The 25635-nt window shown below is 43.2% G+C and overlaps 2 protein-coding genes across 2 annotated transcripts; both read right to left on the bottom strand.

Moving 5' to 3' along the window:
* Nucleotides 1-15690: 15690 nt before the first annotated feature.
* LOC141023105 (uncharacterized) lies at nt 15691-19501 on the bottom strand. Its single transcript, XM_073499425.1, has 3 exons — nt 17858-19501; nt 16833-16932; nt 15691-16736 (listed from the first exon to the last, which is right to left on the bottom strand). Exons 1-3 carry the CDS (start codon nt 19499-19501, stop codon nt 15691-15693), a joined length of 2790 nt encoding a protein of 929 aa, XP_073355526.1.
* Nucleotides 19502-22720: 3219 nt separating this feature from the next.
* Nucleotides 22721-25083, bottom strand: LOC109735959 (non-specific lipid transfer protein GPI-anchored 14). Its single transcript, XM_020295161.4, has 3 exons — nt 24479-25083; nt 24299-24400; nt 22721-23242 (listed from the first exon to the last, which is right to left on the bottom strand). The coding sequence occupies exons 1-3, from the start codon at nt 24822-24824 to the stop codon at nt 23133-23135; spliced, it is 558 nt and encodes a 185-aa protein (XP_020150750.1). The 5' UTR covers nt 24825-25083; the 3' UTR covers nt 22721-23132.
* Between the last annotated feature and the right edge of the window lie 552 nt (nt 25084-25635).

Here is a 25635-nt window from a genome sequence, read left to right as displayed (position 1 = left end):
GAGAGGCGAATGGCAAATAATGTAATGCGAGGGAGAACAGTTTATGATGGGTACTTGGTATGTCTTGACTTGAGCGTAGATCTCCCCGGCAATGGCGCCAGAAATCCTTCTTGCTACCTCTTAAGCATGCGTTGGCTTTCCCTTGGTATGGACTCCGTTTGATATTCTTTTTCTGCGAAACTCTGAAATAGGCAAAAAAACAGCAATTCTGGGCTGGGCCTCCGGTTAATAGGTTAGTCCAAAAAATAATATAAAAGTGAATAATAAAGCCCAATAATGTCCAAAACAGAAGATAATATAGCATGGAGCAATCGAAAATTATAGATACGTTGGAGACGTATCAAGCATCCCCAAGCTTAATTCCTGCTCGTCCTCGAGTAGGTAAATGATAAAAACAGAATTTTTGATGTGGAATGCTACTTGGCATAATTTCAATGTAATTCTTCTTAATTGTGGTATGAATATTCAGATCCGAAAGATTCAAGATAAAAGTTCATATTGACGTAAAAATAATAATACTTCAAGCATACTAACTAAGAAATTATGTCCTCTCAAAATAACATGGCCAAAAAAGTTCATCCCTACAAAATCATATAGTTTAGCCATGCTCCATTTTCGTCACACAAGAATGCTCTCATCATGCACAACCCCGATGACAAGCCAAGCAATTGTTTCATACTTTAGTAACCTCAAACTTTTCAACCTTCACGCAATACATGAGCGTGAGCCATGGATATAGCACTATGGGTGGAATAGAATATGATGATGGGGGTTATGTGGAGAAGAAAAAAAAGGAGAAAGTCTCACATCAACGAGGCTAATCAATGAGCTATGGAGATGCCCATCGATTGATGTTAATGGAAGGAGTAGGGATTGCCATGCAACGGATGCACTAGAGCTATAAATATATGAAAGCTCAACAAAAGAAACTAAGTGGGTGTGCATCCAACTTGCTTGCTCACGGAGACCTAGGGCACTTGAGGAGGCCCATTGTTGGAATATACAAGCCAAGTTCTATAATGAAAAATTCCCACTAGTATATGAAAGTGACAAAACAAGAGACTCTCTATCATGAAGATTATGGTGCTACTTTGAAGCACAAGTGTGGTAAAGGATAGTAACATTGTCACTTCTCTCATTTTCTCTCATTTTTTTGGGCCTTCTCCTTTTTTTATGGCCTTTCTCTCTCTTTTTTTTTATTCCTCACTTGGGACAATGCTCTAGAAAATGATGATCATCACATTTCGATTTATTTACAACTCAATGATTACAACTCGATACTAGAACAAAGTATGACTCTATATGAATGCCTCCGGCGGTGTACTGGGATATGCAATGAACCAAGAGTGACATGTATGAAAGAATTATGAACGGTGGCTTTGCCACAAATACTATGTCAACTACATGATCATGCAAAGCAATATGAAAATGATGAACGTGTCATGATAAACGGAATGGTGGAAAGTTGCATGGCAATATATCTCGGAATGGCTATGGAAATGCCATAATAGGTAGGTATGGTGGCTGTTTTGAGGAAGATATAAGGAGGTTTATGTGTGAAAGAGAGTATCATATCACGGGGTTTGGATGCACCGGCGAAGTTTGCACCAACTCTCAATGTGAGAAAGGGCAAAGCACGGTACCGAAGAGGCTAGCAATGATGGAAAGGTGAGAGTGCGTATAATCCATGGACTCAACATTAGTCATAAAGAACTCACATACTTATTGCAAAAATCTACAAGTAATCAAAAACCAAGCACTGCGTGCATGCTCCTAGGGGGATAGATTGGTAGGAAAAGACCATCGCTCGTCCCCGACCGCCACTCATAAGGAGGACAATCAAAGAACACCTCATGTTTCAAATTTGTTACATAACGTTTACCATACGTGCATGCTACGGGACTTGCAAACTTCAACACAAGTATTTCTCAAATTCACAACTACTCAACTAGCACAACTTTAATATCACTACCTCCATATCTCAAAACAATCATCAAGCATCAAACTTCTCTTAGTATTCAAAACACTCATAAGAAAGTTTTTACTAATCTTGAATACCTAGCATATTAGGATTTTTTAAGCAAAATACCAAGCTATTTAAGACTCTCAAAATAATCTAAGTGAAGCATGAGAGATCAATAGTTTCTATAAAACAAATCCACCACCGTGCTCTAAAAGATATAAGTGAAGTACTAGAGCAAAAACTATATAACTCAAAAGATATAAGTGAAGCACATAGAGTATTCTAATAATTTCCGAATCATGTGTGTCTCTCTCAAAAGGTGTGTACAGAAAGGATGATTGTGGTAAACTAAAAAGCAAAGACTCAAATCATACAAGACGCTCCAAGCAAAACACATATCATGTGGTGAATAAAAATATAGCTCCAAGTAAAGTTACCGATGGAAGTAGACGAAAGAGGGGATGCCTTCCGGGGCATCCCCAAGCTTTGGCTTTTTGGTGTCCTTAGATTATCTTGGCGGTTCCATGGGCATCCCCAAGCTTAGGCTCTTGCCACTCCTTGTTCCATAATCCATCAAATCTTTCACCCAAAACTTGAAAACTTCACAACACAAAACTTAACAGAAAATCTCGTGAGCTCCGTTAGCGAAAGAAACCAAAAGACCACTTCAAGGTACTGTAATGAACTCATTATTTATTTATATTGGTGTTAAACCTACTGTATCCCAACTTCTCTATGGTTTATAAACTTTTTTACTAGCCATAGATTCATCAAAATAAGCAAACAACACACGAAAAACAGAATCTGTCAAAAACAGAACAGTCTGTAGTAATCTGTAACTAACGCAAACTTCTGGAACTCCAAAAAATCAGCCAAAATAGGAAGACTTAGAAAATTTGTTTATTGATCAGCAGCAATTGGAATCAATATTTTATCACGTTCTGGTGATTTTTAACAATTGTTTTCGTGAACAGAAAGTTTCTGGAATTTTCTGCAAGATCAAATAACTATCATCCAAGAAGATCCTATAGGTTTAACTTGGCACAAACACTAATTAAAACATAAAAACACATCTAACCAGAGGCTAGATCAAATATTTATTCAACGACAGAAAGGAAATATATTGGGTTGTCTCCCAACAAGCGCTTTTCTTTAAAGCCTTTTAGCTAGGCATTGATAATTTTAATGATGCTCGCATAAAAGACAAGAATTGAAGCGCGAAGAGAGCATAATGAAATACATGACAGACACATCTAAGTCTAACATACTTCCTATGCATAGGCATCTTATAGAAAAACAAATTATCATAGCAAGCAAAAACTAGCATATGCAAGGAAGCAGAAAGGAACAATAGCAATCTCAACATAACGAGAGGTAATTTAGTAACATGAAAATTTCTATAACAATATTTTCCTCTCTCATAATAATTACATGTAGGATCGTTATCAAACTCAATCATATAACTATCACATACAATATTCTCAACATGATCCACATGCATGCAAAGTTGACACTCTTCCAAAATAGTGGGATTAACATTAACTAAAGTCATGACCTCTCCAAACCCACTTTTATCAAAAATATCATAAGATTGAACATTCTCCAAATATGTGGGATCTAAAGTCGACACTCTTCCAAACCCACTTTCAATATTATTGCGAACATTATATCAATCTCATATTCATCATGGGGCTTAAATAAATTTTCAAGATTATAAGAAGAACTATCACCCCAATCATGATCATTGCAACAAGTAGTAGACATAGCAAAACTAGCATCCCCAAGCTTACGGTTTTGCATAATATTAGCACAATTGACATCAAGAGAATTTATAATAAAATTATTGCAATCATGCTTTTTATTCAAGGAGCTATCGTGAATCTCTTCATAAATTTCTTCATCACAATTTTCAGATTCACAAATTTCAAGCAAAACTTCATAAAGATAATCTAGTGCACAAAACTCACTAGCAATTGGTTCATCATAATTGGATCTCTTAAAAAGATTAGCAAGCGGATGAGGATCCATAGATCTTAGCTTCTCTGTTTAGGAATAAATACTCAACTATTTCAACCAAACGTACAAACGAGCCAAGTAAGACATCAAGGCAAACGAAAAGACGAACGAAAAAGAGAGGGCGAATAAAACGGCAAGGGTGAAGTGGGGGAGAGGAAAACGAGAGGCAAATGGCAAATAATGTAATGCGGGAGATAAGGGTTTGTGATGGGTACTTGGTATGTTGACTTTTGCGTAGACCTCCCCGGCAACGGCGCCAGAAATCCTTCTTGCTACCTCTTGAGCACTGCGTTGGTTTTCCCTTGAAGAGGAAAGGGTGATGCAGCAAAGTAGCGTAAGTATTTCCCTCAGTTTTTGAGAACCAAGGTATCAATCCAGTAGGAGGCTACGCGCGAGTCCCTCGCACCTACACAAACAAATAAATCCTCGCAACCAACGCGATAAGGGGTTGTCAATCCCTACACGGTCACTTACGAGAGTGAGATCTGATAGATATGATAGGATAATATTTTTGGTATTTTTATGATAAAGATGAAAAGTAAAATAAAAGCAACGGAAATAACTAAGTGTTGGAAGATTAATATGATGAAGATAGACCTGGGGGCCATAGGTTTCACTGGTGGCTTCTCTCAAGAGCATAAGTATTTTACGATGGGTGAACAAATTACTGTTGAGCAATTGACAGAATTGAGTATAGTTATGAGAATATCTAGGTATGATCATGTATATAGGCATCACGTCTGAGACAAGTAGACCGACTCCTGCCTGCATCTACTACTATTACTCCACACATCGACCGCTATCCAGCATGCATCTAGAGTATTAAGTTCATAAGAACAGAGTAACGCCTTAAGCAAGATGACATGATGTAGAGGGATAAATTCATGCAATATGATATTAAAAAACCATCTTGTTATCCTCGATGGCAACAATACAATACATGCCTTGCTGCCCCTACTGTCACTGGGGAAGGACACTGCAAGATTGAACCCAAAGCTAAGCACTTCTCCCATTGCAAGAAAGCCAAACCAAACTAATAATTCGAAGAGACTTGCAAAGATAACCAATCATACATAAAAGAATTCAGAAGATTCAAATATTGTTCATAGATAAACTTGATCATAAACCCACAATCCATCGGTCTCAACAAACGCACCGCAAAAGAAGATTACATCGAATAGATCTCCACGAGAGAGGGGGGGACATTGTGTTGAGATCCAAAAAGAGAGAGGAAGCCATCTAGCTAATAACTATGGACCCGAAGGTCTGAGGTAAACTACTCACACTTCATCGGAGAGGCTATCGTGTTGATGTAGAAGCCCTCCGTGATGGGTACCCCCTCCGGCGGAGCTTCGGAACAGGCCCCAAGATGGGATCTCATGGGTACAGAAGGTTGGGGCGGTGGAATTAGGTTTTTGGCTCCGTATCTGATCGTTTGGGGGTACGTAGGTATATATAGGACGAAGGAGTATGTCGGTGGAGCAACGTGGGGCTCACGAGGGTGGAGGGCGTGGCTGGGGGGGTAGGCGCGCCCCCTACCTCGTGGCTTCCTGGAAGCTTCCTTGACGTAGGTTCCAAGTCTCCTGGATCATGTTCGTTCCAAAAATCACGTTCCCGAAGGTTTCATTCCGTTTGGACTCCGTTTGATATTCTTTTTCTGCGAAACTCTGAAATAGGCAAAAAAACAGCAATTCTGGGCTGGGCCTCCGGTTAATAGGTTAGTCCCAAAAATAATATAAAAGTGAATAATAAAGCCCAATAATGTCCAAAACAGAAGATAATATAGCATGGAGCAATCAAAAATTATAGATACGTTGGAGACGTATCAATGTAGAGGGATAAACTCAAGCAATATGATATAAACCCCATCTTTTTATCCTCGATGGAAACAATACAATACGTGCCTTGCTACCCCTACTGTCACTGGGAAAGGACACCACAAGATTGAACCCAAAGCTAAGCACTTCTCCCATTGCAAGAAAGATCAATCTAGTAGGCCAAACTAAACCGATAATTCGAACGGACTTGCAAAGATATCAAATCATGCATATAAGAATTCAGAGAAGAACCAAATAATATTCATAGATAATCTTGATCATAAATCCACAATTCATCGGATCTTGACAAACACAACGCAAAAAGTATTACATCGAATAGATCTCCAAGAACATCAAGGAGAACTTTGTATGAAGAATCAAAGACAGAGAAGAAGCTGTCTAGCTAATAACTATGGACCCGAAGGTGTGTGGTAAACTACTCACGCTTCATCGGAGAGGCTATGGTGTTGATGTAGAAGCCCTCCGTGATTGATTCCCCCTCTGACAGGTCGCCGGAAAAGGCCCCAAGATGGGATCTGACAGGTACAGAAGGTTGCGGTGGTGGAAAAGTGGTTTCGTGGCTCCCCCTGATGTTTCTAGGGTATAAGAGTATATATAGGCGAAAGAAGTACGTCGGTGGAGCTCCATGGGGCCCATGAGGGTGGGTGGCGCGCCTACCCCCCTGGGCGCGCCCTCCTGCCTCGTGGCTGCCTCGCGGAGTTCCCGACTTCAACTCCAAGTCTTCTAGATTGCGTTTGTTCCAAGAAAGATCATCGCGAAGGTTTCATTCCATTTGGTTTCTGTTTGGTATTCCTTTTCTGCAAAACACTGAAATAGGCAAAAAAAACAGAAACGGGCACTGGGCCTTCGGTTAATAGGTTAGTCCCAAAAGTAATATTAAAGAGCATATTAAAGCCCATTAAACATCCAAAACAGATAATATAATAGCATGGAACAATCAAAAAATTTAGATACGTTGGAGACGTATCAAATGACTTTATGTATCCAAGTACTTCACATCATTAATGTTCGGATCCGCATTGTATAAAACTTTGTGGACCGACCATCGGCTTCAACCTCCTCAGCCAGTAGACGGGGAGTGTTTGTCCCACTGTATAAAGCCTTTATGAGGGCAAAGTTTTATGACAAACAAGGCAATCCGGCCATACGGTTTTATAAACAAAGGTATGCGAAGAGAATGTTATATTACTATTTAATGTAAGAAACATCTTCCAAATAAAATAGACCCGCTATCGGTTCCTTTCTTTGGGTTGTCATGTCGACCATGATCATGAAACCTCACCCCCGATCAATGCGGGAGAAAAATATTGAGGATTTAGTTCAGGGGAAGTTCCCGAACTCTATGGTCTTAATGAACCAAAATTTTCACTTCCGTCGTTCCCAACCAATTATATTCTTTAAGATAGCTAGCTTTCGGCTTCACCCAGTCTGAGGTACTAACCCGGATGACCCGGAAGTAACAATCACAGAGGTGCTCCCTTTACCCCCTAGCCGAACAATCGGGAACATAGGGTGTAAACACAAGAGCCAGGCAACCCAGCTTGGCCAAAATCTTAAGTCAAATTGATGCATATTTATGGCTTTATAACGATGATTACGGAAGGCAGCCCTCGTATATTAAATACAAACGCTGATGATATGTTTATTTTGACTCCGTTGCGACCGTTTATCAGTTGAAAGTGGCCCATCGTCGGCTTCCACCCCCTTGTAGATACTACGCAGGGTGTTTCCGCATTAACAAAACAACCCTTAGCCGACGTCTCGGTGCCCGAAGGCGGTTGTGTTAGCGGAAACGAGGCAATCAGATATGCAAGCTTTATAACTTTCACTTAGTCATAGGAGCTTAAAGTTTGGAGGCCAGTTACTAGCCCCCGGTTAGTGTTCGGCGACAGTCGAGGTCAAGCCGTAAACACTTCGGCCAATGTTATGAACGGCCTGTCGTTTAACATGGGGTGACCTCCATTGATCTATAGTTTAACACAGTCATCGGATCGCTGACCAGTTTACGCTTATTGTGACAGTCAGTTTTCGGCTTTCTCCATTGAGGCACTTGACCAGTTGAACCAGAAGCACAATCGCAGTGGTTCTCCATTTACCCTTAGCCGAATAATCGGGAACATAAGGGTAAGCACGGAAGTCGGGCAACCCAACTATTGACCGAAGACACAATTTGAAACCAATGCATACAAAGCAGTATCCGAGAATGTTTTGCTGAGGAGTCCATGGAATACCTTGGCCTTTGGTGGGTTCGGCTCTAGCCGCAGCCCCTCTTTGATATTGCCGAAGCTTTAAAGGTGTCCGGCGTTGTACTGCGAGACTTATGCTAGAGACACACAAATAGGTTTAAAATGCCATAAGCTCGAAAAGGCAAAAAAAATATGTAAAAGCTTGACGTCCGAACTAAATCAAGTCATTTGGTGCCAATCCGAAAATTGGTCTTAAAATTTTTGTGCTTCTGTCGTGCATTAATATGACACATCTGATTTCAAGACTTCAAGCGGGTCAGCCTACGGCTGCAACCTCCTATCCCGAAGGCGGAATACTGCTCGTTAGGCCAGTTTAGCAAACTAAACTCGAGCGGCTTTGAGAGAGAAACTAGGCTCCCCGGCTATTGACCACACACTCGCGTCGAAAAAGGAGTGATAGAAAAAGATTTTGCAACGACTAGGAAGAAAACAATTATATAGAATGGCTCATACAAATTTAAGAGCCCCCCAGTTAACTTGGGTAAAGGAAGTGTTTTTGACAAACAACGTTTGTTGACAAACTAAGTTTTCAACACAAATATAATGTTTGGTCGAACCGAACAAGAATTAAAAAAACTGAGCATGGAAGCGACTTAGCTGGTTAATGTGCTCGGTGTCGATGCGCGGCCCGAGCTTACGGCGGGACGAGGTCCCAGCCCCCAAGCCGGTCCCGAGGTGGCAGAGCAAACAGCTCGGCACTCCGAAGTAGCGACATAGCACGGCCAATATCGCGAGGTGGAACCCCCAGTCCGTCCAAGGTGACGGAGCAGGCCAGCAGTATGACGCCGAAGTTCCTGGCTTGGGTTAAAGAAGTGACGACGAAGCCCTCGGTCCAGCCGAGGTGACGTGGTATGTCGGTACGCCGAGGTGACAGCGCTACCCAACCCGGATCATTTACCTGTGCACAGAAAATAGTGCAAGCCGCAGATAATAGTAATAATAAAATAAAAAACAAATTCATAGCATAATAAATAATTTATGCAAAGTGAGCAATAAAAGAAATATGGCCCGTGTGTCGAACGCTTGATGAGGTAGAGCTCTCTCAGCGATGCTGAAGTCCCCGAGGCAACCGAACATGTCGGTATGGCAATTCGACCAACAAGGTGATCCCGCGAGCCGATTTACGTCGATTGGGACGACGACGTCGGCTTGCCGAAGTGACCGCGTGACATAGTCGAAGTCGATTACGCAATTTTTTTAAAGAGATGTGGCCTGGCGTCGAAGCCAATGTCGGTGCAGGGCGCCGCCGTGACAAAGCCTGTATTCACAGGGCGGTCCAAGTCCACGATGAGGCGTTCGCCGAACTGCGGACGGGAAACTGACCGAACCATCACGCAACCATCGTTAATGCGGCCATCATTTGACAGACCTGTGTATAGATGATGGAACAAACCAGAGTAATAATTCCTTGGAAAAAATAAACCCAAGCAAGAAAAAAATACTAGGATTAATAGCACCTGGTTTATCTGTTGTAGCAATCTGAAGAAAGGTTACTCCCAAAATTGGGACTCGATCTGCACACCCATTGCCTGATGGGCGATGAAGCGATGGCATGGCGATGCTGGAAAAGGTTGGCTCACCGAGGCAAAGCCCCCTGGTCCAGCTAACGTGACAAAGCTGGCCGGCTGTTAACGCTAAAGTCTCCGGAGTAGGTTGACGAAGAGATGGTGAAGCCCCCGATCCAGACGAGGTGATGGAACAGGTCGGTAAGGTGACGTTGCAGCCGTCGTGCCAGCCGAGGTGTTGAAGCGGTTCGGTGTGGCAGACATCGGTTTGAAGAAGCTACGGCTCGGCCATGCCGACACTGGTCATAACTTGTGACGCGGTCAATGCCGGATTGATGAAGTGACCGAGCGGCGATATCGGCGCACCTGATCCGTGCAATCCGTGGGGCGATGGTGTTGGTGATAATTTAGTCGTCGCGATGCCGAACTCTTGTTCAGCTTGCCGAGATGATGATCCGATAAGGTTGGGCTCGGCTCGATGAAGCGACGATCTGTCTAGTGCAGGTTGGCAGACGTGGAGCAAGGGCTGGTTTGACACCGGCGCGACGGTGAAGATTACCTCCGAAAAGGAGAAAATTTGTGAGCATGTTTTCGGAAACAAAACACAATACCCTACAAAGAGAATTTTCGAAAAAGGTTGTCCAATATCCCATTCATGAAGAAAGATGAACTCGGGTCGGATTTGTATTCGCGCAGAAAACATATCCGAAAAGTGATGCACTAATCGGAAGGTTCCCGGAGTTTGAACGGTCGGATCGAGCGGAAATTTTGAGAGGTGGTAGATATGGAAATTATGCAGAAGATGAACGGTTGGATCTTCCAAATGACCTCCGAGCTAGGCTCTGGAGGCCACGCCCTAAACTCGTTCAGATTCCCGTCCAGACTCGACAGGTCTCCAGTATATCATAGATCGCCGGAGACCCTCCATCGGAAGGCGGAGAAATTTTATAGGGTTGTTGTATACTCGGTTCCGCACAATTCCACCAAAGGGTCCGTCAGATCGACTTCCGAGGAGGCGGTGGCAGCGAAAACAAGTCCGCTATACAGAAAAAATTGTGCGATCGCACGAGGGCAATGTTGACGTTGAGCCCCCGAGCTCCATGGACGACTTTTCCATGGTCTCGGTCGAGATTTGAGTTGATGATGATGAAAGTATCCGTCCAATCTTGATGATTTGACTTGGAGAGCGGTCCTTGGTCCAGCCGAGCTGACCAGTCGAGCCGGCGACGAAGAAGCCGGCATCGACAATAAAGCTCGGCTCCGATGCGTAGATCACGCCGGAGACGATCCAAATTCCCATCGCACCGTGGCGACTGCCAGCAGGCTCTCAATGAAAGCACCAATGTCGGTTCTATATCCGGCGTATCTCGTAGTAGGGGTCCTAAGCTAGGCATCTTGGAGCGATGGTAACATGGACACATGGTTTTACCCAAGTTCGGGCTCTCTCGAAGAGATAATACCCTACATCCTGCTTTTGATTGTATTCATATGGGTGTAGTATAGAGTACATGTCTACCACGAGATTGTTCTAATGAATATTAGATGATCTATTGACTAGCCTGGCCCCGGTTTATATAACACACCAGAGGCCTAGGGTTTAGGAGAGTCCTTGTCTTGGGCACCAAATCTTGTGGAATATCCCTTGTATGCGGTATGGGCTATCCGAACTGGCCCAATAGTGAACCGCCATGGGGGTCCTCGGCCCGACCCACAGGTCGGGAGACGACGTGGTGAGTACCACCTAGTCCAGGACACCGTCAGTAGGTCATACCCTACAGGCTTGTGGGGCCTTGGCTCCTCTGTTTTCCCTAATTCCTAGCCTATAAATTCACATATATTCCCAAGCCCTCAGAGTGAGACCAGTAACAATTTTATCACTGCCGCAAGCCTCTATTCTAAAGTGATCCCATCTAGAGCCCTGTTTTGGAGCTCTGCGGAGGGGAAGCCATTAGGGTGGCCATCTTCAACAACCTTGCTAACCCCATGATGATGTTTGAGTAGTTCCTTCAGGACCTACGGGACCATAGTAGTAGTTAAATGGCTTTCTCTATCTTTTCTGGATCTTCAGTATCTTTTCTCGTTTGAAATCAATCTGATGTAGTTCATGTGGTGTGTTTGTTAGGATCCAATGAATTGAGGATTTATGATCACATTTTTCATTGATTTATACTGAATCCCTTGAAGTTTCTTTGCTGCATAATTAAATAGCTTTGTATTTCTCTCTGATCTATCCGTCTACTTTGGCCAGGTATGATTTATTTATCTTTAGTGGGAGAGGTGCTTTGTAGTGGGTTCAATGTGGCGGTGATTTCTATGTCCCGGTGACAAAAAGGGACAAGACACGTCTTTGTATTATTTCCACTAAGGATAAAATGATGGGGTTCAATCTTATTAATAGATTTTATCTTGTCTACATTATGTCATCTTGCTTATTACATTACTCTATTTCTTGTAAAATTAATACTTTGAGATGCATGATGGATAGCGTTCTTGGGATGGATAAATACTAGTAGACATCAGTAAGTTGAATGGTCTACTTATCACGGACGTAATGCATATAGGATATTATGCCATCAATGATCATAGTTATAATATGCGCTATTCAATAAATTGCCCAACAGTAATTTGTCTACCAAGCCACTAACTGCTTTTGAGAGAGATACCACTAGTGAACCTATGGCTCCCATGTCCATTCTCCATTAATACAAAGCCCTTGCAATTTACTCTTTTATTTTCCTTTTTGTTGTTCACCATTATCACTGTAAATTTGCTTTTAATCTTGTAATTGGCAACACAAGGGGACTGACAACCCACTTGCCAAGCTGGGTGCAATAATTTGTTTGTGTTTGTGTGCAGGTGTTGTTTACATTGTTAGCTTCGTGACTCCTACTGGTTCAATAAACCTTGATTCTTAACTGAGAGAAATACTTTCTGCTGTTGTGCTACATCACCATTCCTCTTCGGGGAATCTAACAACTCCTACGTGAGTAGCACAAGAATTTTTGACGTCATTGCCAGAGAGTCAACAACTACCAAATCAGGTGCCTGCACACAAAATTCTTATTTGTTTGTTTTATTTCTTGCCTAGTTATATATGATATCCTTATCTTTGACTCACTAAAACAGAAATAAAAATAAAAGATACATGGATCCTTCTCCACTAGCTGGACTTTTGGAATATCCTAATTATGCTAAACCAATTGCTAGTGATGAAAATTTTATTTCTATAAACTCTCTGAAAGAAAAGATGGAGGAAATAATTCTAAAAATATTGTTGCGTAATAGAAAAAAGAAGGGGCATTTACATTTATGCCCCTAATTTGCGCACACTCTCATATTTACTCCTAACTTTTTGATGTGCTCAAATTTTCCCCTAAAAAGCATTTTAGGTCACGAGAATGCCCTTCCAGCTGGTCAAAGTTGTTTGACCAAAACTTTGAAAATTCATAACAAATTCATATGAACTCGGACGAATGCAAATAAGATATCAAAATGTTCATAAAATATCACCTATACGCGCATGCCATTTACGTTCATCACCTACACGTGCATTTATTTGAATTCACCTAAATAGTTTTTTAATGTTATAAACCTTAAAAAGCTTTAAAGAGTGCTTTTGTCATGAATGTAAATGACATGTGCATATAGGCGATGTTTTTTATGAACATTTTGATATCTTATTCTGGATTATTCTGAGTTTATATGAATTTGTTATGAATTTTTAAAGTTTGGTCAACCAACTTTAACCAGATGGAAGGGCATTCTTTTTTTTTACCCTGAGACCGTAGAACAATTGTTCTACGGTATTTGTTTTCATTAATAAATATTTACAGATTACAAAACATAGCCATACAGTCCTTCAACCAATACCAGCTCTAGGAAACATCATCATAAGAGTTTACAAATTTAATTCAGTCCAAGCTCGAATCCTGTCCGCTTTCCCTTGCTTGGCCCTCAGCTGGCATGCCCATAACCCTTCTTGTAGGTAGAATTTCCAGTTATCAATGCTGATGGCTGCCATCCTGAAGATTTTGTCATTCCTGATACTCCAAGTAGCCCAGCATCCCATGACAATAATCTCTAATGCAAAGGTTGGAGGAAGCTGAGACATAGCAAGAAGGATTTCATCATAACTTGAGATACCTCTCTGCCTGTTTGGAATTATGCTATCCCAACAGGAAAGTGTGAAGGGACAGTTCCAGAAAAGATGTTCGGAGGTTTCATCTATGTGATCTAGACAGAGGGCACATTCAAAACTGGGGAGTTGCATCGAACGTCGTTGGAGCATGTTTCTAGTGTTGTTTCTGTCATGTAGCAAAAGCCAAAAGAAAATCTTATGTCTGAGCCTGCATGTCGTAGACCAGAGGGCAATGAAGATGTTGTGTGCTGATCCTTTGTCCATAATGTGTCTATACATCTTCATAGAAGCGTATGCTGAGCTGTTTGCTGTTATCTTCCAACAGTCCCTTGTATCCACTGAGGCGCGTTGTTGGAGATGTTGTTGTAGAGTGAGGAATTGTTGATGTGCTTGAATGGAGAGAGGTTGGTGGAATAAGTTGCTTATGTCCGGAGTTGATAGGACCTGACTCAATGTGATATCTTTGTTGATGGCAAATGAATATAATTCAGGAAACTGGTTACATAATCCTTGGTTCCACCATCCATCAGACCAGAAGAGAATAGTGTTTCCAACTCCAGCTTGGCAAATGATCCACTGCTTGAAACAAGGCAACAGCCTGAGAATTGCTTTCCACCAAAAAGAGCCCACCATCCGAGTGCCAGGAAGAGAATGTGAATAATGAGTCTGCCAAATCATTTGGACCCATGGAAGATCATGCTTGTTGAGGAATTTGAATAGAAATTTCATGAGCAAGGCCTTGTTATGAGCTTCGATATTCAAGACTCCTAAACCTCCCTGTTTTTTGGGCTTACTAATCTGCTCCCAAGCAATGAGTGCTACCCCAGAATCCTGAGAACCATATTTTCTCCAGAAACAGTTTTTAAGATAGGTATTAATCTGTTGGATCACAGTGGTAGGTAGGGCTAAAGTGCTCATGACAAAGGTGGGCATGCTAGTGAAAACAAATTTGATCAGTGTCAATTTATCTCCAAAGGAGAGTAGAGTAGAGCATCCTTCAAGCCTCTTTGCAATTCTTTGGATAAGTGGCATGAAATCTTCAATCCCGGGCTTGCTTAGGCTAAGTGGTAAACCCAAGTAAGTATGAGGAAAAGATCCAATCTTGCAGCCAAAAACGGTGGACAGTTCTTGCATCTTCTGTTCAGGGGTGCTGACAGGAATCATGGTGGATTTGTTGTAATTGACCTTCAGACCCGTGTAAGCTTCAAAGTGTAGCAGCAGATTTTTAATATGGTTGAGTTGGCTAGCATCAGCTTGGGTAACCAAAATTGTGTCGTCTGCATATTGGATAATGGGGAATTCTGGGAGTGATGAGTCAATGGTGAGAAGATCATAGAGTTTCTCATTGCTTCATTCATCATGGACTGGAGGAGATCAGCTGCCAGGACAAAGATCAAAGGTGAGAAAGGGTCACCTTGCCTGACACCCTTCTTGCATAGAAACTGTTTTCCTGGTACCCCATTAAGAAGAACCGAAGAGAAACCAGTGCTATAAATTAAGTTTATCCAGTGAAGCCACCTTTCTCCAAAACCTTTAGCTCTGAGAATTTCCATTAAAGCCTTATGGTTTAACATGTCAAAAGCCTTCTCAAAATCTAGTTTGAGCAGAATAATCTCCTTCTTAGATATCTTGCATTGGTGGATGTACTCATAAGTCCAAGCTAGACAGTCTTGAATGCATCTATTACTGAGGAAACCATATTGGTTTTTATGAAGAAGCTTTAGAATCACTTTTTGGAGTCGATTGGCCAGAAGCTTAGTAATAATCTTCAATGTGCAGTTAAGCAGGGAAATAGGCCTGAACTCTCCTGGAGTGGCAGCTGCATCAGTCTTGGGGATCAGAGTGATAAAAGAGTAATTAATGCACTGCAGGTTTACAGAGCCCTTGTAGAAATCCTCAATTAGATTGTAGAAATCTGGGGCTATTATGTCCCAACATCTTTTCAAAAATGTTACATTAAAACCATCAGGACCAGGTGACTTATTCACAGGCATATGCTTAACAACTTTGTCAATTTCCTCTTTGGTGAAGGGTAGTTCCAGTTCACTGAGATCCCCATAGGCTGAATCAAGGTATGCAAGAGTAAGGGGTTTTGATTAATAGCACTAGTACCCAGTCTCTCTTTAAAAGCTCTGTGCAGAATGGCTGCTTTTGTCTGGTGATCAGTGTGTTCCTGACCCATCTCATCTCTTAACAAAGCAATCTGGTTGTTCCTGTGCTTGATGGTTGCTCTAGCTTGGAAGAATTTAGTATTAGCCTCCCCAACTTTGATTTTCTTGAAAGTGGCTCTTTGCTTCCAATAGATCCTTTGGTTATTCAATGTCTGAGACAAATGATCTTTGAGAATTGCCCTGCCATTGTGTTCTGCAACAGAAAGAGGTCTGAACTCCTCTATGGTATCATAGAATAAGATCAAATAATTGGAGTCTGCAATAATCTGTTTCAGTTCAGATAGAGATCTGGCCCAAATCTTGAGTCCCTTTCTCAATCTCTTTAACTTAGCAGCAATGATCTTAGCACTATCAGTTTCATCTACATGCTGCTCCCAAATGTTTTTGACCACTTCTTTAAATTGCCTGTGTTCCATCCAGAAATTCTCAAATCTGAATATTTGTGCTATGGGGATGGAGGTACCAATTTTAATGCTAATGGGAATATGATCAGAGGTAGTTTTGGCAAGTGGAGAAGCAGATGTGGCAGGGTAGGAGAGAGCCCAAGATTCTGATGTAAAACACCAATCAAGTTTTTCCAAAAGTGGAGCATCCTGCATATTGCTCCAGGTGAAATTCCTCCCTCTCAAAGGGATCTCAATGAGAGCTTGATGGTTGATGGCCTCATTAAACAGTAGCATATCATTAATGCAACCTCCTTCTCTACTTCTGTTATGAGGATATCTCACATAATTAAAATCTCCAAGGATCATCCAGTTTGCATTGTCAACCATTTGAAAATTATGGAACCAATTAATGAAATCTGGTCTGATATCAGGTTGACAAGGACCATAAACATTGGTGAGATACCATGATTCCCCTGTGTGAGTAGATGTGAAATGAATAGTGATAGAGAAATCATTTTCATGGAAGAGTTGACCCTGGAAGAGGTGCTCAGACCAAGCAATTAACAAACCACCTGCAGCCCCAACAGATGGAAGATAGGCAAATTTGGAAAGCCTTCTAGGACAGAAATTTTTGAGGTATAGACTGTCAATGTTTTCTCGTTTGGTTTCCTGTAAACAGATAATAGAGCAGGCAGATTCTTCAATTTTATTAGCAATAGCAGTCCATTTCTTAGGATCATTCAATCCTCTCACATTCTAGTTCAGGATATTCCAGGTTCTAGCCATATTCCAGTGTACATAAACTGCAAAACACTTTCAAACAGATACTTTCCTGGTCCTCTCTAGACTCCCCAGAGGTACAAACAGTCATACAAGCACGACAGCACATAAAGCCAGCCTGTGGTACAAACTGGTTTATTACAGACCCAAAAGAAGACAAAGTCACTAAACTGTAACTCTAGCAGCTGTGCTGACAGTAAACGGATCCTGACTGCAGACTAGTCAAATGGTGGTTGTGGTTCCCTCCTTGGTCGCAGCCTGGGTCCCCACCTTGGATGTAGCCTGTGTTCCTCTAGACTTCTTGTTTCTATTGTTCAGTTTCTCCTCATTAGTGTCTTGGATGTTGACCTTGCAAAGAGCAGAGTTGAGATTTTTAACCACTTTGGGAGGAATAATAGGAGGTTTGGCATTACAGGCAAGGCAGTTTTTATCTTTACATACTGCATTCTTAAATCCTTTATTGGCTTTTTGAAGTCTACAACTCCTCCTTACCTCTGTCTCAAGTAGTGGCATTTTCTCCTTCCTTTTCCTGTTTTGATGCAGGGCAGAGGTTGATGAAGCAGAGTTTCCTCATGCAAGCTTGCCTTATCTGAGGGTGTATTCTCCTGCTCAGACTTGTCCTGCTGGGTAGAGTTAACTGTACTGAGGTCAGATGAAGGACATGAGTCTGGTACCACAAAAGGAAGGAAAACTGTTTTATCTGCTCCTTGAGTAATGATCCCCCAAACCTTAGATGTCAAGAATTGCTTGGCCAATCATATTTATCAACTGAGAATAATGTGATAGATAAGAAATTAACCCAATCTGAAGGTACCTGGATGATGTTTGTACTGTCCATGGTTGGAGCAAAATGTTTCTTCCAAATGAGGGTTCCTTCTTTTCCCAGCAGATCCTCTACCTCCTTGTATGCATGAGATTGAGGTTCACCATGAGGTAAATAAACAGGATCAGGAAATCCAGGTGGGGCAGTGGTGTCTGATGTACACTCACCATGTGTTTCAGATTCTCTCTGCTCTACAGGGTTAAGTGACTGCTGAATCTCAATAGGAGTGATATCCTGAGTGTCCGGGTTTATTTTCTTTATCTCAGAGTCTGTATGTTCTGACATTGCAGTCTGCTGAATGAAGTTGCAGCATTCAGTCTCAGGAGCACCACTAGGTTTGTCTAGCAGAGATGGGCTCTGCTCTGTAGCCTGAAAGATAACACCTCTGTCACTTTTTTCAGGTAAAGGGATAACCTGCAGCTCTTCCAGCATCAGAGGTAAAGTGGCAGAAGTGTTCTGTCCTACAAAAACTGCTGAAGCTTCCAGAAACATGGGATCAAGACTGTTTTCAGCAGCTACAACAGAATCCATAATCACAGCAGAGAGGTGGAAGTCTTCCCATCCTATGGCAGGAACAGTAGGCCTGATGAGTGGGCCTGGGGGAGCAAGTGGTTCTTCTCCCTGAGGCCCAGCCAGCAGATTTAAATCTGGGATTTCATTCGGAGGCCCCAATGGCCCATTAGCAGAAGCAGCTGTGTCTGCACTCTGGAGGGGAGGTGCTGAAGAAGTTGTAATATTACTATTGTTATCTCCCAGTTGCAGGTTTTCAACGACTTGCTGTGCATTCTCATCAAGTGGTGCCACTATATCCTGATGTGCCAGAAACTCACCATCGTGCAATTCTTGATCAATCTGCATGTTATCTTGAGGCAGAGCCCAGTGTCCCCAGCCAGGCATTTCAGCCTCCTCCTCCTCAATCTCCATCTCTTGGAAGTCCTGACCATTATGCAGAGCTAACTGAAGGTTCAGATTTTGGTTGTGGTTGGGCTCATGATGGTGCACTTGATTATGCACTTCCTGCTCATGTTGTTGGAGGGGTCCGAGAAAATGATTATGTTGATTCGGGTGGTGGTTAGCCTGATTTGGGATAGGATGTGGGTTGCCATAAGGGGGAATGGGGTCTTCGTCGGGTGGAAATACCCCCAAGATGGCCTGCTGAAGGATAACCACAGGAACCGTCAGTGAGCCAGTCTGAAAATCATCCCCTTCTCCGAACACGATACTAGCTGGAATGTCACTTAATTCCTCAACTCTAACTTGGACCATCAAATTCGCTCTGGTACTCCGGACTCGATCCCACATAATGAACTTGCCGAATTTAGAAACGGCTTCATTAACCTCTCCAATACTGCGTTTATCAAAGGGGAAACCACACAGCAGAATCCAAACCTCTCTGTTTAAGGTAAGCCTTCTCCAGTTCATTCCTTTATTATGTTTCTCAAAGATGACGTGAACATCCGTAAACTGATGGGGACTATTATTAACCAGCGAATCTCTACCAAACACACTAGCGAGCTTGATGTATGCTTGTCCAAAAGGGCAGGGAGAAATCTCAGAGAAACCCAGCTGCTTATCTGTGAGGAACTCAGAAAGTACCTCACGAATTGTGTTGAACTGCACGGGTAGATTGGGCATTGGAACAATCGTCGCAATGGCCCACTCCTCATGAGTGGGAGGCGCAGTGCCGGAGAGCACCTTGATCCTTGCTGGTCTGCCTGGAACGTCAATGCGTTGATGGTTGGGGGGAGGAATGGCGTCGGATCAAAAGGGAAAGCAGCCATGGTGGCGGCGGATGGTGTGTGGGCAGGAGGCGGTGGTGGAGGAGACTGCAGATGGGGGAGGGGTAGTGGATTACCCTGAATCACAGCAGAGCGGAGGCATTGTGCAATGGAATTTGGAGCGGCAGCGTAATGAGAGGCACCTACCAAAGGTGGCAGAATCGAGGCGTCTATGCCAAAAGAAGGGATTCTTGCGACGGGCTGATTAGTCACAATCACCGGAGTAGTGGTCGGTTGCCTAGCAATGACTGGTTGGGCCGAGAGTTGGGCCGAGGATGGGAGGCTAGCGCGCGGAGGATGGGTTGTCTGGTTCTGAGGATTGGGCCTGTTGAAACAGTCCCGCGCAATGTGACCCCAGTGCTTGCAGGCCCGACACTTAATACGGTTAGTGCAGGCCGGACGAAAATGGCCCGGTAGTAAACAACGAACATAGAATGGGTCTGTACGGGCTTGGTGGTCTTGATTGGAGGTTTGAATGCCCAGATTTCCCGCCCGACCAGAAGTAATTGTTGCATCAGGAGCGTAATTGTCGCGAGACAGTGAATGCGGTGTGTTCAAATGATGAGGAGGATTCTGAGATGATCTATCATCTTGATTCTGAGAAGCAGAGAATCTTGCAGGAGATCTAAGGGCTTGCACGTACGACATTCTAGGATGTTTACGAAAGATATGGGTCCACTCATCCTCTTTCTCTTGCAGATATTGGTCTAGTTCCCAGGATGAATTAGGGCCCCCCGAACCCCATTGCAGAAAATTGATATTGAGGATTGGGAGTGAAATGTTACCTCCTTTGATGATGGAGAAACCCACTTCTTTAGAAGATACTGAGAACTTAAAAGACCAATTTTGAAGTAGTTTCACCTTGAACATAGAGGCTCTGCCACCGAAGCAAGATAAAAGAATCGTAGCCACAGACTCTTCAGTGAGGCGAATGCGTGATCGGGTGAATTCGGCCACTAGGAAGAACTCTTGCAGATCCTTGTCCTCTTCAAAGTTAATGGGAACACCCCATTTCCTCCAAACCTCTTGTTCAAAAGCTTGGCCGACGCCGAAGTTCAGATCAGAGAGGGCCATGGCGACGGATGTGGTGGCCGACGTGTCCGGAGTGGATCACGTCGCAGCAGCGGTGGTTGGATCCGCCGTGGCCCGAGGGCTGGCGGCGAGGGCGTGGGAGAGAGGAGGGTCTCCCGTGTTTGGAAAAGTTGGGCCCCGTCCATGGAAGGGCATTCTTGCGACCTAAAATGCTTTTTAGGGGAAATTTGAGCACATCAAAAAGTTAGGCGTAAATTTGAGAAGTGGGCTCGAGTTAGGGGCACAAATGTGAATGTCCCAAAAAAAGAATGAGGACAAAATATGGTATCGACTATATGTAAGTCGCCTGAATTCTGATTTCATGTAAGTTGAATTTGTGACAAACGAATGTGGAGCAGAATTAGAATCTACTTGCACCAAAATCTGTCTTATTAGATACTTTTACACATCCACTCAGCCCTTTGCACACAAAACAAAAGCCCACCAAATGCCCACATTGCTTGGTCCAGAACGTATCAAAAACTGACCTCGTAAGACTCAAGATAAATAAATAAATAAATAAAAATTAAGCTTTGTAAAGAAGAATTAATTACTGGAATTGGTATTTCTCATCAAGAAGAAATAAAATAAAACAAATAATGACAAATTTCCACACAGTTTATACAGAAATTGTGTTTTTTGTATAATATTAAAGAATAGGCATATAATATTGGAATTTTCGCAAAAAACGAAATTCTCTAAGAAGGAATGAATTAGTGATGTTGGTATTACCTTTAAAATGAGAGAAAATAAATAAAATCAAAATAATAAAGTTTTCCAAGGAATAATGAATTACTGGCATTGGCATTATCCTTTAAGCAAAATAATGGACAAAAAAACTTGCACACAACTTTGCAGTGAAATTGCACTCTTTCCAATATGCAAAGTATAATCATATAATAGTGCAATTTTCACACTAGTATAACTTACACATATTTTTCAAGTACTTGCATGTATACTTCGAGACAAAAATATAGAAAATATTTTTTCCCAAAGGAACAATGAATTAATGGCATTGGTATATGCTTTAAAAAGACAAAATAAAATCAAAAATATATTAAAAATAAATAAAGAATTTGCACATAATTTACACATAAATTGAATTTTAAATTATATGCAAGAATAAACATATAATAGTGTACTTTTCGCCTAAAAAGTTTAGTAAGAAAATAAAAGAATTAGTGGCATTAGTATTAGCCTTAAAGAAGGAAGGAAAATAAATAAAAACTAAATTAATATAAAAAATCTAAGAAATAATGAATTAGTGGGATTGTTATTTACCCTTTTAGAAGATATATATATAAAGTTGAACGCAACTTCGCACTGAAATTTCACTCTTTGTAATATGCAAAGAATAAGTGTATAATAGTGCAATTATCGCGCTCATACTTTACACATATATTTTATATAGTACTAACATGTATACATTTACACTCATCAAACATCCCAAAAATACCAATAAAGAAAATGAAAAAATGACTAAAAAGAAAAGAAAATACAGAAGAAAAATGCATAAAAAATAGGCAATGGGTAACAGGCTCCAAGCCCGATAAGAAGATCAGCGGCAAGTGAAAAATTAAGCCCAAAAATTTACTAAGGAACACAAGGGGAAAGAGGACAATACAAATCTTGCTAAATGAATCAACGGTCACAAAATTGACTTTCAAAAATTTAAAAAACATACAACTTACATACAACTAAAGTGGAAAGTGTCATATAAACACGAGGGTAGGCAAATATGATTAGGTGTCGTCTAGTTACCTCCACCATAAGAATCTACGATCTTATTAATGAGTTATAGCTTATTATGATGACATAATTTAGTCTTTGATGGAACGATGGTTTGGACCCTACACACACTCAATGATCATTTTCCAAACTTTGGTCATAGATCCACGACCAATTTGACTGCGGTCATTAAATTTTAGTCATTAACGGGTATTTCTTGTAATGTGTAGAAATAAAAGAGTTGACATTCTTCCAGATTCGAGCATGTAACAGCACATCACTGTAAAATACACATGTCATTTAAAAATATATGAAGTACCCATATTAATTACACACACTCTTGCTCCAGAAAATGGAAGGAAAAGGAAGAGAAATTTCGGTAGGACAATTGTAAGCTTCCAACATCAACTGATCCGACGGTCAACTCACTATTCGGAAAAATAAAAGAGAACAAGAAAGGGACTAAACAGGAACCGGAGAGGCAAGCAACTCACTCACTACAGTACACTTTTCCTTCTCTTAGAATTCACTCACTCACTCGCTCACTACACAGCAATCAATGGGCCCTCTGCTTGACCAAACTTAAGGCCCAGGCTGAAAATTGCACAGCCCAGTCCAGCCCAATCATACGGACACCGCCGGGTGTCCCGACTTCTGATCTCCCTCCCTGCTGCCACTGCAGCCTATCATCACGCGAGAACAAAGAGGGAGGCGAGCAGCGCCGAGACGACGACGGCGAAGACCACCGCGTGCCTCCCTGCACCGGCCGCCGCGTCGGCGCTCTTCGCGCCGGAGGTACCTGCAACCAGCCACGGCCAAGGCGTACGACAATGTTAAGTTATTCACAAGTGCTTGTTTTGTACAGTGCTGAACTGATATACACCATTAGTGTTTGTTTAACTAACCATGCAAAAGCACCACAGATTTAGGTGCAGTTTTGAACTGGATACTAGTTTTAGCACTGCAAAAGCACCACAGATTTAGGTACAGTTTCCTTTTTCTTTCAAACGGAGATTTAGGTACAGTTATGGTTACCCACCAAGTTCAGTTAAGACCAGGCACCGAACACCGGCCGGAGGGTACACGACTGTCAGGACACGTCCGGTGTTAGGCGGGCCATGCATACCATGCAGGGCATTGACTGATCCCGCCACCACTAACCTCCGGCTAGAAATGAATGCGCACTGTGGCCAGTATCTTTCTCGGCATAACTGCAGAGTCGCGTGGTCGCTCGCGGTCACGCTCGTTCACGTCGCAATCGTGCAACCGAGCAGCGGGAAGCTAGCTGCTCGCCTGCTCCTGCTCATGCCATGTGCTGTGTGCAGTGTGTAGAGTGTGCCGTGTGGTGTACGTTCTTCCGGCCTCATGCTACGCATGCGCGTGTATAATTGACACGCGTTTGCTATTTCTTAGGCGACTGGAAAAGTTCACTTCAGTCGATTTTAGTGAGCAAGCACAGTCCCGAGTCAGAGACGGCGGCGCGTGTCGTTGACGGAGGCGAGGCAGAGACTGACAGGTTCGGGTACGCGTGCAGGGTGGTCTAAGCGGCAGCTCGGCCAAGGAGGCGACACGGCGGACGGGGAGGGGTGGCGGCGGTGCCGCCGTGGCAGATGAGTATTAGGCCAGCGTCGGAGGCGTGGGTAGATGACGACGACAGCGGTGGCGAGATGAAGACAAAGGGGGAAGGATGTGGTTATTTATTTGACAAGGGAGAGGTAGATTAGGCGTTCCCTAATTAACATGATGAATTAGCTAGTATTTCATCCGAAGAAACGATGACCAAGAATGTAGCTCGATCGATCCGAGAATATATATATATGCTAGTTAAGTGGCCAGAGGAGCATGTATAATTTACCGGTGGCGGCGCCGCCGGCGGTGGCGTTCTTGCCCTCGTGCTCGATCCCGTACTGCTTGAAGATCTCGGCCTCCTTGGAGTCCGGCGACATGTTGAGGATCTCTGCGCCAAAAAGCAACTTGTTTAGTGTGCACGGCAGCACCGGCCGACCGGACGGGATATGACTGGTACTCTACGTACTGGGGCAGTCGGAGAAGGTGGCGGGGATGTTGCAGGCGGAGGGGAGGTTCATGGCGCGGGTGACGTTGAACTTGATCCCCAGGGTGGGCTCGTCGCGGTCCTTGACCAGCACGCACAGGCACTTCTTGCTTGCGGCCAGCACCTGCCGGAACCCGGAGCAGCAGTCCGGCGTGGGCGACCGCGCCGTCGCCGCCAGCTGCACGTACGTCAGGCACGTCGCCAGCCCCATCAGCTTGTCCGCGCACTCCGCCCTGTCCGCCGCGAAGTCGGCGCCAGCGAGCCCGACCAGCGCCGCCGCCACCACCATCAACGCTGCCACCACCGCACCACTACGCCGAGCTGCCATGGCACAACCTGCTAACTACTAGCTAGCTTGCCGATCGATCGCGACCGAATTTTGTGTGGTTCACTTGCGTGCGTGCGACGCCGACGGCGGCTACTCGAGCTAAGCGATCGTGTGGTTTGCGTGTGACGACGTGGTGTGATGTGGCTGGGTTCTTGGGTATATATAGAAGAAGATACGTACGCAGGGAGAAGTCGAGCTACTGTCCGCCGGTGAAATGTGTGTTGGATCAGTGTGGATCGATCGAGAAGTGATGAGTGGTGTGTGGTACGATGCTGTGGCAACGTGATTAGTAGAGCTAGGGTGATTGATTGGAATAATGGAGTTGGTTGGGGAGGTGGCTTGGCTGGCGAGATTGCGTGCGTGCGCGTTTTGGTTTGCTAGCTCCATGAAATAATGGGGCACGTACGCACCATGGAGCTGTACATGCATGGGTGGTGGGCCGGTGCGTATTTGTTAACATGATATATACGTATGTGCCTCTGTATGTATACTATAAGCATCTGTGGCCGTTGGCTAGTACACATCTGGTTGACACATGCAAGAGTATGCATGATGTACGTATGTGCGTGCGTGCGTATGCTAAGCAGGAGCTGCTGTAGTGTTTCATATGCACGTAGACGTGGGTGAGCATGCATAACCATAGTGCACACAAAGCATGTGCAGGTACGCATTAATTAAAGCAAAACGGAGCCCTCTTCTTTTTTCTTTTTCTTCCAAACGGAGCCCTCTTCTTTTTTCTTTTTCTTCCAAACGGAGCCCTGTTCAATTATCGTTTGGTTAAACTCGCCATGCCTGCGCTGCGTACACGCCG

This window comes from Aegilops tauschii, chromosome 5 (assembly GCF_002575655.3).
Source record: "Aegilops tauschii subsp. strangulata cultivar AL8/78 chromosome 5, Aet v6.0, whole genome shotgun sequence".
NCBI classification, from domain to species: domain Eukaryota; kingdom Viridiplantae; phylum Streptophyta; class Magnoliopsida; order Poales; family Poaceae; genus Aegilops; species Aegilops tauschii.
The sequence above is the reverse complement of the archived record's forward strand: the minus strand, read 5'-3'. Positions and strand labels throughout refer to the sequence as shown.